The 12,475-nt window shown below is 35.8% G+C and overlaps 1 protein-coding gene across 2 annotated transcripts in view; it reads right to left on the reverse strand.

Moving 5' to 3' along the window:
* Positions 1-12,475, reverse strand: part of LOC122755242 (desmocollin-2-like) — an 84,975-nt gene that overhangs the window by 35,454 nt on the left and 37,046 nt on the right. For both annotated transcript variants that reach the window (XM_044003962.1, XM_044004815.1), the window contains exons 10-11: positions 11,349-11,596; positions 7,052-7,194 (exon numbers count right to left, since the gene is read on the reverse strand). In XM_044003962.1, coding sequence (XP_043859897.1) covers positions 7,052-7,194; positions 11,349-11,596 — 391 coding nt within the window. The remainder of the gene's footprint in view (positions 1-7,051; positions 7,195-11,348; positions 11,597-12,475) is intronic.

A 12,475-nucleotide genomic window follows, 5' to 3' on the forward strand; every position in this document is an offset into this window, starting at 1 on the left:
CGGAGCAGAATATATTATGCCTCAGCTAAAGTAAAAAAAGCAGGGCTAGCAATCCTTATCTCAGACAAAGTGCAGGCTAAAATAGATCTCATTAAAAGAGATAAGGAAGGAAATTACATCTTGCTAAAAGGAACTATAGATAATGAAGTAATATCAATATTACATATGTATACGCCAAGTGGTATAGCATCCAAGTTCATAGAGGAGAAGTTAAATGAGTTACAAGAGGAATTAGACAGTAATAATATACTGGTGGGGGATCTGAATCTCCCCCTCTCAGAATTAGATAAATCTAGCCGATAAATAAATAAGAAAGAAGTGAAAGAGGTGAATAGATTACTAGAAAAGTTAGACATGATAGATGTCTGGAGAATATTGAATGGGGATATGTACCTTTTTCTCAGCAGTACATGGCACATTATCAAAAATTGACCATGTAATAGGGCACAAAAACATCATAGTCAAATGTAGAAAGGCAGAAATAGTAAATGCATCCTTTTCAGATCATGATGCAATAAAAATTACATGTAAGAAAGAACCAGGGAAAAGTAGAATGAAAATCAATTGGAAACTAAATAATTTCATTCTAAAGAATGAATGGGCCAAACAACAAATCATAGAAACAATCAATAACTATATCCAAGAGAATGACAATAATGAAACAACATACCAAAATCTATGGGATGTAGCCAAAGTAGTGCTTAGGGGAAAATTTATAGCTCTAAACGCTTACATGAATAAAAAAAGAGAAAGAGGAGATTAATGAATTGGGCATGCAACTTAAAAAGCTAGAAAAAGAACAAATTAGAAATCCCTAATTAGATACTAAATTAGAGATCCTGAAAATCAAAGGAGAAATGAATAAGATTGAAAGCAAAAAAACTATAGAATTAATCAATAAAACTAAGAGCTGGTTTTATGAAAAAACCAATAAAATAGATAAAATATTGGTTAATTTGATTTAAAAAAAGAAAGAAGAAAAACAAATTACCAGTATCAAAAATGAAAAAGGTGATGTTACCACCAATGAAGTAGAAATTAAATCAATAATTAGGAATTATTTTGCCCAACTGTATGCCATTAAATTTGACAATCTAAATGAAATGGATGAATATTTACAAAAACACAAACTGCCCAGGTTAACTGAAGAGGAAATAAAATCCTTAAATAAACCCATATTAGAAAAAGAAATTGAACAAGCCATTAATGAACTCCCTATGAAAAAATCCCCAGGGCCAGATGGGTTTATGGGTGAATTTTACCAAACATTTAAAGAACAATTAATTCCAATATTATACAAATTATTTGGAAAAATAGGTAAAGAAGGAGTTCTACCAAATTCGTTTGATGACACAAATATGGTGGTGATACCAAAACCAGGCAAAGCAAAAAGAGAGAAAGAAAATTATAGACCAATTTCCCTAATGAATATTGATGCTAAAATCTTAAATAAGATATTAGCAAGAAGATTACAGCATGTGATCACCAGGATAATACACTATGACCAGGTGGGATTTATACCAGGAATGCAGGGCTGGTTCAACATTAGGAAAACTATTAACATAATCAACCACATCAATAAGAAAACCAACCAAAATCATATAATTATCTCAATATATGCAGAGAAAGCTTTTGACAAAATACAACACCCATTCCTAATAAAAACACTGGAGAGTTTAGGAATAGGTGGAGCTTTCCTTAAAATAATAAACAGTATCTACATAAAGCCATCAGCAAGTATTATATGCAATGGAGATAAATTAGAGGCCTTCCCAATAAGATCAGGGGTGAAACAGATTACCATTATCATCCCTATTATTTAATATTGTCCTAGAAATGTTAGCTTTAGCAATCAGAGAAGAGAAAGGAATTAAAGGAATTAGAATAGGCAAGGAGGAAACAAAACTATCACTCTTTGCAGATGATATGATGGTATACTTAAGGAATCCTCGAGAACCAAGTCAAAAATTACTTGAAACAATTAACAACTTTAGCAAAGTAGCAGGATATATAATAAATCCACATAAATCATCAGCATTTCTATACATGACCAACAAAGTCCAGCAGCAAGAGATAGAAAGAGAAATTCCATTTAAAGTAATGGTGGATAATATAAAATACTTGGGAGTCTACTTGCCAAGACAAACCCAGGAACTCTATGAACACAACTACCAAACACTCTTCTCACAAATCAAATCAGATCTAAATAATTGGAAAGATATCAATTGCTCATGGATAGGCAGAGCTAATATAGTAAAAATGACAATACTGCCTAAATTCATTTACTTTTTCAGTGCCATACCAATCAGACTACCTAAAAATTATTTTATAGAGCTAGAAAAAATAATAACAAAATTCATCTGGAAAAACAAAAAATCAAGAATATCCAGGGAAATAATGAAAAAAAAATTCACAGGAAGGTGGGTTAGCGGTACCAAACATGGAGCTCTACTATAAAGCGGCAGTCATCAAAACTATCTGCTACTGGCTAAAAAATAATGTGGTAGATCAATGGAATAGGCTTGGCTGAGGAAATGCAGTAGTAAATGACACTAGTAATGTAGTGTTTGATAAACCCAAAGACTCCAGCTTCTGGGATAGGAATTCAGTATTTGACAAAAACTGCTGGGAAAACTGGAAGACAGTATGGCAGAAATTAAAATAAGGTCAAAATGGATACATGATTTAGACATAAGAGGTGATACCATAGGTAAATTAGGAGAGAAAGGAATAGTCTACCTATCAGATCTTTGGAAAAGAAAATAGTTTTTGACCAAACAAGAGATAGAGTATATTATAAAATGCAAAATGGATGATTTTGATTATATTAAATTAAAAAATTTTTGTACAAACAGAAGCAATGCATCCAAAATTAGAAGGGAGGCAGAAAGCTGGGAAACAATTTTTGAGGCCAGTACTTCTGATAAAGGCCTCATCTCTAAAATATATAGGGAACTAAATCAAATTTATAAGAACCCAAGTCATTCCCCAATTGAGAAATGGTCAAAGGATAAGAACAGGCAGTTTTCTGATGAAGAAACCAAAGCTATCTATTCCCATATGAAAAAAATGCTCTAAATCTCTAATGATTAGAGAGATGCAAATTAAAACAACTCTGAGGTACCACCTGACACCTATCAGATTGGCTAAAATGACAAAAAAGGAAAATAATAAATGTTGGAGAAGCTGTGGGAAAATTGGAGCACTAATCCATTGTTGGTGGAGCTGTGAACTGATCCAACCATTCTGGAGAGCAATTTGGAATTATGCCCAAAGGGCGATAAAGCTGTGCATACCCTTTGACCCAGCAATTCCACTTTTAGGTCTTTTTCCCAAAGAAATCATGGAAAGGGGAAAGGGACACCCACATGTACAAAATATTTATAGCTGCTCTTTATGTGGTGGCAAGGAATTGGAAGTTGAGGGGGTGCCCATCAATTGGGGAATGGCTGGACAAGTTGTGGTATATGAATACAATGGAATACTATTGTGCTGTAAGAAATGATGAGCAGGAGGAGTTCAGAGAAACCTGGAGGGTCTTGCTTGAGCTGATGATGAGTGAGATGAGCAGAACCAGAAGAACATTGTACACAGAATCATCAACATTGAGTGTTGATCTACTGTGATGGACTAGATTCTTCTCACCAATGCAATGGTACAGAAGAGTTCCAGGGAACTCATGATAGAAGAGGATCTCCAAATCCAAGGAAAAAAAAAAAAAAAGAACTGTGGAGTATAGATGCTGAATGAACCATACTATTTCTTTTGTTTTTGGTGCTGTTGTTTTTTTCTATTTTGAGGTTTTTCATCATTGCTCTGTTTTTTTCTCTTATAACAGGACTAATGCAGAAATAGGATTAATGTTATTATGTATATATATATATATATATATATGTATATATATAGATATATAGATATAACCTATATCAGATTACCTGCTGTCTAGGGGAGGGGGGAGGGAGGGGGGAGGGAGAAAAATCTGAAATTGTAAAGCTTGTATAAACAAAAGTTGAGAACTATCCTTACATTTAACGGAAAAAATAAAATACCTTATATGTAAAAAATAAATAAATAAAATAATAAAATAAAATAAAATAACTATGGCCAATATAAAATACTTAAGAGTCTACCTCCCAAGACAAACACAGCAACTATATAACTAACCGGAACTACAAAATACTTTTCACAAAAATAAAGTCAGATCTAAATAATTGGAAAAATATTAATTGCTTATGGGTAGGCAGAGTCAATACAATAAAAATGACAATCCTACCTAAGTTAATTTATTTATTTAGAGGTATACAAATCAAACTAGTCATAGAACTAGAAAAAATAATAACAAAATTAATCTGGAAAAACAAAAGTTCAAGGATATCAATGAAAAAAATAAAAAAGAAGCTGGTCTAGCAGTACCAGATCTCAAACTGTACTATAAAGCAGTAATTATCAAAACAATCTGGTACTGGCTAAGAAATAGAGAGGTAGACCAATGGAATAGAATAGATAGAAACAACATTATAGTAAATGACTATAGTAATCTAGTATACGGTAAATCCAATTTTTGGAACAAAAATTCATGATTTAACAAAACCTGTTGGGAAACTGGAAAACAGTACAGCAGAATTTAGGTATAGACTAACATCTCATACCTTATACTAAAATAAGGTCAAAATAGGTATGTGATTTACAAATAAAGGATGATACCAGACAAAAATCAATGGAGTATGGAATTGTCTGTCAGATTTATGGACAGGGGAAGAATTTATGACCAAGGAAGATATAGAGAATAAAATTAAATGTAAAATAGATCATTTTGATTATATAAAATTTAAAAGCTTTTACAAAACCAAAACTAATGTAACCAAGATTACTAGGCAAGTGGAAGACTGTGAAAGAATTTTTGAAACAAATATCTCTGATTAAGGCCTCATTTCTCATATATATAAAGAATTTACTGTGCAGTAAGAAATGACAAACAGGATGACTTCAAAAATCTTGGAAAGACGTGTATGAAATGATGTATTGGAAAGTGACCAGAACCAAGAGAACACTGTACACAGGGACAGCAATATTGTTCGATGAAGAACTGTGAAGTACTTGACTATTCTCAACAATACAATGATCCAAGACAATCCCAAAAGAATATTGATTAAGCATACTATCCACCTCCAAAGAAAGAACTGATATTAATGGAACAGACTGAAGCATGCTATTTTTCACATTCTTTCATTAAGTGATAATTATGTTTTATGTTTTTTATTTTTTATGTTTTGCATGATCATATATGTATAACTAATATCAGATTGTTTGCTACCTTGGGAGGGGGGAGGGGAGGGAAAGAAGGAAGAATAGAGATTGGAACAGAAAAATATAAATAAAAATGTTTAACCTGGGGAAAAAAAGGTGAGGGAGTGGTGTTCTGGGAAGGGTACAGGATATATATATATATATATGTATCTACATACACACACATAAATATATGTTGTGCATATATGAGTTATTAGGTCTTATTTGTATAGTAATTTAAACAAATTTGTCATATATATTATTTATGTAAATTGATATGTATACATTATTTATAATACAGCTATTTACCTGTATTAAAAACAGAAAAAGGAAACTGCCTGTTTATAAAAAAAAAAAAGAGGAGGAAAGAGGAAGGATTTAAAATGCTAAGTTATATGTGCTAGAATATATCTAGTACATTTGTATAAAATAACCTCACCATCAACATATAATATGTTTCACTTGGGGGGAAAGGTAATTTTTATAAGGATCAGAAAGAAAGAAAAATGGATTATAAGTTTATTTTAGAAAAAACAAAAGCTAAAAGGGGAATCAAGCCCTGGTTTGCTTTTGCTAATCATGTAATGCTTTCACTGTGCTAATGAAAATAAAACTAATTCCACTTATATTTGATGTTGAACTACTTCATCACTTTAAGGATCCTTGCTTTCATTTGAATGATTCTTCCTCCCATATGAATACCAATTCCCCTCCCTCACATGCAAGCACTGCAGTAGATTTTCACATGTTATAGTATCCAAACCTATGAATCGCTAAATGTCCAGGCCTCTCAGCCTCAGTTTCATCATCTATAAAATGTAGGATTTATACTCTGACCAACAATGACAAAGGATTTCTTATTCCAAAAAGTTTATCTTAGATTAATGAAGACAAGATATGCATTCACTCAACACTTGCCAGTTAAAGAGAGGAGAAAGTAGCCTCAAAATATATTAGATAGTACCCTAGGAATATTACACAAAAATGTGTCTACACACACACACACTATATATATATATATATATATATATCACACATTGTTATAATATATTACATATTATGTGTGTGCACATATATAATTATATCTTGTCTGTTATATACATGTTATATATTAGTAATGCATATATTGAAATTTGATACATTTTTTAAAATATTATTATATATTTCCCTGAGCTACTCCAAAGAAAGGGGTAGCTAGGTGGCACAGTGGATAGAATGCCAGGCCTGGAGTCAGGAAGATTCATCTTTGTGAATTAAAATATGGCCTTATACATTTACTGTGTGATCCTTGACAAGCCATTTAACCCTGTTGGCCTCAATTTCCTCATATGTAAAATGAGCTTGAGAAGGAAATGGCAAACCACTCCAGTATCTTTGCCGAGAAAATCCCAAATGAGGTCACAAAGAGTCAGAAATGATTAAAATTACTGAATAACAACAACAATCCAAAAGATGAACAATCCACATACAGATCATAAAGAGTACACTGTATTTTATCATATAAATCTTAGATGGAATATTTAATAGGCATAAAAATGCAGCATGTAAATTGGAAATAATGAGAAAAAGACACTTGTACATTATCAATAAATAAGGTTGACATAAAGTAGACATTAAGTTTCATTAGTACTAGATAGCAGAAGATATCAGCCCCAATTAAAAATTAATAATAAAAAACAGTACAATAAGACTTAAATATCCTTGGAATACCTGAGTGATGGCATCACTGTATGGCGATTCCTTTTCAATATTATATGTTTCTTACCTTTGTCTGTTGCAAGCACTGTAATGCTGTATACACCATTTTTAATGGCCTCTGCCTCTCTGTCCAGCTTTTTGGAAATCATTATTGACCCTGAAGTTTCATCAATGGTGACCCACCCTTTGGGGTCATTTAATTTCTTATACCTGTTAATAAGGAATCAAAGAATTTTATAAAACTCAAAAAATGTGAAACATTCCAAAATATAATATTGTTATTAAATTTTTCCTATTACATTTTACAAATACATTGAAAGTATAATCACGGGGGCGGCTAGATAGCACAGTGGATAAAGCACCGGTCCTGGATTCAGGAGTACCTGAGTTCAAATCCGGCCTCAAACACTTGGCACTTACTAGCTGTGTGACCCTGGGCAAGTCACTTAACCCCCATTGCCCCGCCCCCCCCCCAGAAGAAAGTATAATCACATTACTGCTGAAGCTGTGAGGAGAAGGCATAATGAACATGGGCCTGGGAATCAGTCCAATGTTTCAGCAAGGGCAGGGACATGGAATTAAAGGGGCCATCATAAAAGACAGATGCTTTGGGGAGAAAGGTTGTGGCAAAATAAGTGATCAGTTCTTCTAAACTATGGGTCATCTTGTCCAGTACTGACTCTGAAACTTAACTTTCTCTGTCCCTAAAATTAATTGATTTCACACCCACAAGCCACCCATCTGGGACTTGGGTTCTCTGAACAAACCTTGGCAGAGACAAAGCTTGGCCTTTTTCTTTACACTTACTTGGCTCTCCATTTAGAAACAGATATTGTCCTTTTACCCAAGTATTTTTTACTAATCCCTGGTACATGACAGTCATCCTTACCCAGGTTGGGATATCACAACTTTGTCTGACTCAGTACATGAACCTGCCAATGGCAGAACTACCTGCTAGTCCCCTATCTGGAAGGCTCCAGATCTGTGACAAAAATCGGCCCAAACATCAGAACAATTCACTACTTTGTGAGGTGCATTTACAACTGGTGCAGGAAGAGAGAAGTAAACTTTTAGTTTAGCTGCCCCTACCTTTGAACTTCTAAAGGAATCTGTCTACATTGTACAGGGTTTGAAGAAGGTGGTAATTCAGTCAGGTAGGGAGTGACTCAGCAGAATACCTGCTCTGCTAGTCAAGAAACCCACAAAAGTCACCTTGGCTTATTCTCTCTGGACTCCTTAGGGTTAGGGGTCCATGAGCATCTTTCACTGCCATAGAAACTTTAGGAAATCCACTGTCTGCTCTATGAAAGAATGTGAGGGAGTTCCAGGTGCTTTATAGGTCTAAGGCCCACTGACTCCACAGGCCCTGGATTCAGGAGGAGACCTGAGTTCATATCCAGCCTTGGACACTTAACAATTACTAGCTGTGTGACCCTAGGCAAGTCACTTGACCCCAACTGCCTCACCAAAAAAAATTAATTTAAATTAATTTAAATTAAATTAATTTTTAAAAAAAGTTCAAAGGTAGTAGTGTACCCTTCATTGCCTTAAACTACCAACCAGCATGGAAAACTTGTTTCTAGGCCTTAAATGACTGCTGGCCAGAAAAGAACTTCTATTCATGCAAGTAGATATCCATGGCCTACCATGACTGCTACTACTACTACTAATAGATAACATTTATTTAGAACTTACTACATGCTAGGCATTGTACTAAGTACTTTTCAAAATTATTATCTCATCTGATCCTCACAATAGCCCTGGAAGGTATGTACTATTATCATCATTCTGCATATGAGGAAACTGAACTTAAGAAGAAGTTAAATGACTTGTCCAGGATCACAATAGCTAGGATATATTTGAAGCAGGATTTGAACCAAAGGCTTCCTTATTCTAAGTCTAGCACTCTGTCTCCACTGTGCCAAGACCTCCTGACAGCTCCATCGATACCAAATCAATACATTCACCTTCACTCTGACTTATGTTCCTGGACCATGAAATGTGAAGGCAGAAGTGCTATCACGAAAAGCCAAATCTCAACTAGAGCCTTATACAGGTTGTAGCCACTATACCTTAACAAATCAATTAGAGTTCATCTGCCAGAAGTAAGTGAAAGGTGCTTTTAATCAGACTTAGTTATCCAACTTCCAATTGGACATGGATAGGTCATACCCTAAGGATGGCTATTTTTCAATTTCCAAAAGGGTCCTATACCTCCACTTATGCCTGGATACATCCTGACTAGTGAGGTTTTATTTGTGAAGTTTTCTATTTTCCGACTCAGTATCAGGCCACAGGGACAACTCAAAACATTTTACCTGCTTGTCTATGACTCTAGGTGACCGAAACTGTGATGTTAGCCAGAATGTCCAGTCATTATGTGCCTTGTCCAAAGAGGTAGGGGCATTGGAAGTGGGGAGCAATCTCTTTCTCTCTCTCTTTTTTTTTTTGGTGAGGTAATTGGGGTTAAGTGACTTGCCCAGGGTCCCAAAGTGTTAAGTGTCTGAGGCCAGATTTGAACTCAGGTCCTACTGAATCCAGGGCTGCTTCTCTATCCACTGCACCATCTAGCTGCCCCATGGGGAGCAATCTTGCTGCAATCCCTACCATTCCCCCTAACCCCCACCAATCTGAGGTGGCGGCAGCATTAAATTTAATCCTGGATTTGCCTTTGATCCCAGATATAAGATGTCATTTTTACTTTTACCAAGATGCTTCACTTCTTCCCCTATGCTGGACTCCAGTCACAGCCAAGGCCACCTGCCTGTTCCTGAAGAATATTTTTTGCTCCACATTGCTCCCTCCTCTTTTAACATCACCTCAGACCAGCCATTATAGTTTCCCTCACATTTATTGACTACCTGCCTTCATGACTTACTTGGAAAGGATTCACTTCTCCATTGCACTTTTCCTATTTTGTCACCTTTACAACCTATCAGAATGACTGCTCAACCCCAATGCCCACCCTTATTATAATATAATCTATTCATCTCCCTAGGACACAGACTTCCATAAGAACTATAATTTCCACTATTATTGTCCACCCCATCTACCCAAGGCACTGCAGTTCCTAGAGAAGTTGGAAGTCAAACTAACTCACAGCAAGAAAAGTGGTATATAAATGAGAAGTTTACTACTACCATGCCCCTTGGAAGCCCATGACCAAGTTGGTCTATCTTCCCAAAATCTCCACACCATCAGATCTTCCCAAAAATGGATAGAAAGAACTGCTTCTTCATTGATCAGCTTCTAATCCCAGCCTCCTATTGGCTGAGGTTATTCCCCTCCTTCCATTGCCCTTGTCCTTTTGGTCCAGAACAATTTATCTATCAAAATCACCTTATTAATGAAATAGAAAGTTCTATGAAAGGAGAAACTTTTTAATCCCCCCATGGCCATGTGTGTACCCTTAGTGTTTAGCATAGTGGCTTAGAGTAGGTGCTTAATAAATATTTGGGGTTTTTTGTTTGTTTGTTTGTTTTATTTTTTTAGTGAGGCAATTGGGGTTAAGTGACTTGCCCAGGGTCACACAGCTAGTAAGTGTTAAGTGTCTGAGGCTGGATTTGAACTCAGGTACTCCTGACTCCAGGGCCGGTGCTCTATCCACTACGCCACCTAGCTGCCCCAATAAATATTTGTTAATTTGAATTGAATTCATGTCCTTGACTGCTACAGTTAAGGATAAGGTTGCAAAAATACATTGTCCAGATGATCATTACCTCAAATCGGCTGTGGGACAACCTTCAGAATTTTGTGGACTGGCAATGGTACAGAGTTAAAGAAAGGACATGGGAACTGGCCCATAAAATATACTAGCCATAGAAAAAGTAGAGAGACTTTTCCCTCCAAGGCTATCCCAAACCACGGAAAGAAGTTTAGAGTGACATGTTGACTGGTGGAATGGTGTCTGAGCTCATAGCATTCTTTCAGAGGATGAGTCAAGAGAAAACAAAACTGACCCTGTGCCTGTGACCCTACTTTCTTATCAGCAATAGGTAGGGCTGGAAAATGCAAACAGCTGACAAAAGACTGAAAGTTAGGGAGGTTTCTGTCAGACAAATGGTCAGTTCCTCTGACATACTCTGTATGTTGCCTGCTGATCCAGTGCTAACCTCCCGACTTCAAACTCCATTCTTAAAACCAGTTTTTCAACTTATCATAGTACCTGGAACTTCAGTGCTCTGAAGAAATCCTAATTAGAACATGGTTTGACTTTCATTTTACACTTTCTTGGCTCCTGACCCAGACCCTGCCTCCCTCCTCAGCAAGGGATTGCCCTTCCCAAGGTTCAGTGTTTGCCTAAGCCCTGGCCTTAACCCAGGCAGGACAGGACACTGTTTATGTAGATAAGGAATTATTTGTACCTTATATCATTGCTGCTTCTGGTTTCTGTGTCCTGTGCTTTATACCCATTGGCTCTCGTACCCACAGATACATTTTCCTTTATGTGAACAGTTTGCGCTGCTGGGCTGCAATCCGGGCCTTCATTCTGATCTATTACATTAACAGTTACCATAGCTGTGTTCATGCTCCGTATATCTCTAGAGAATGGGGCTTCATTGGTTGCACCAATTTCCAGTATCACCTTGTGATTTTCCTCATAGTTCAGTGGCTACAAAAGAGTATTTACATCAGTTTAAATGTCCATATGACACGTGGCCAAGATAATGGACACTAGCTAATGTGGACAACAAATGTAATCCCATCAAAATAAGCAAAAATATAAAAATTCTGTATCACAATTATACATATAACCCAAATCAGAAGACTAGTAGATGATTTTTTAAGGTCCCTTCACTTTTACCTCCTATAAAAACCTATGAAACCTATAAACCTCAGATAACTCTGTAGCTAAAAAACAAACAAAAAACAAAAAGACAAAGAAAGAAAAAGAAAAGAGAAAAAGGGGGAGGGGGGGAAGCGCATTTGTCCAAAAGGAACAACAAGAAATAAGTAGCTGTCATTTATTTTGGTAAGTCCTGGGAGGATCTCTGTTATGTCATGGATACATGCCTCAGAAATACAATAACTCTATGGTTGTTATCAATCAAGTTGACAAACTGTTGCCTTGGTTACCCCTGAAGAGGGAATCACCAACTACTACTGCTTCTAGTCTTCTCTAGCTAAAGGAAGCTCCAGCATTACATGCATACCCTAGACCATAACTGTTGCTCTTACTTGCTTCAATATGTAACAAGCGATAATCATTTGGGCAGACACCAAGCAAACACTGAAAAGTCCAACTATTAGGGAACAGGAAGCTGCTACTCCAATGAAAAGAGGGTCAACTGTGGCTAATTGATATTAAGGATACGTTGTTGTTTTTGTTTATTTTAGAAAATTAAAGAAAACTCCCAAGAAATCATACTTTCAAAGTACTCTATATATGTATACAATTGAACCCTGTATTCATGCTAGGAATGTTCTTCCTTCTCAAGTTCACCTTCTGGTTTCTTGCAAAATTCAGTACTAATTCACCTTCCTTAAAAGG

Source organism: Dromiciops gliroides, chromosome 1, assembly GCF_019393635.1.
Source record: "Dromiciops gliroides isolate mDroGli1 chromosome 1, mDroGli1.pri, whole genome shotgun sequence".
Classification (NCBI taxonomy): Eukaryota; Metazoa; Chordata; class Mammalia; order Microbiotheria; family Microbiotheriidae; genus Dromiciops; species Dromiciops gliroides.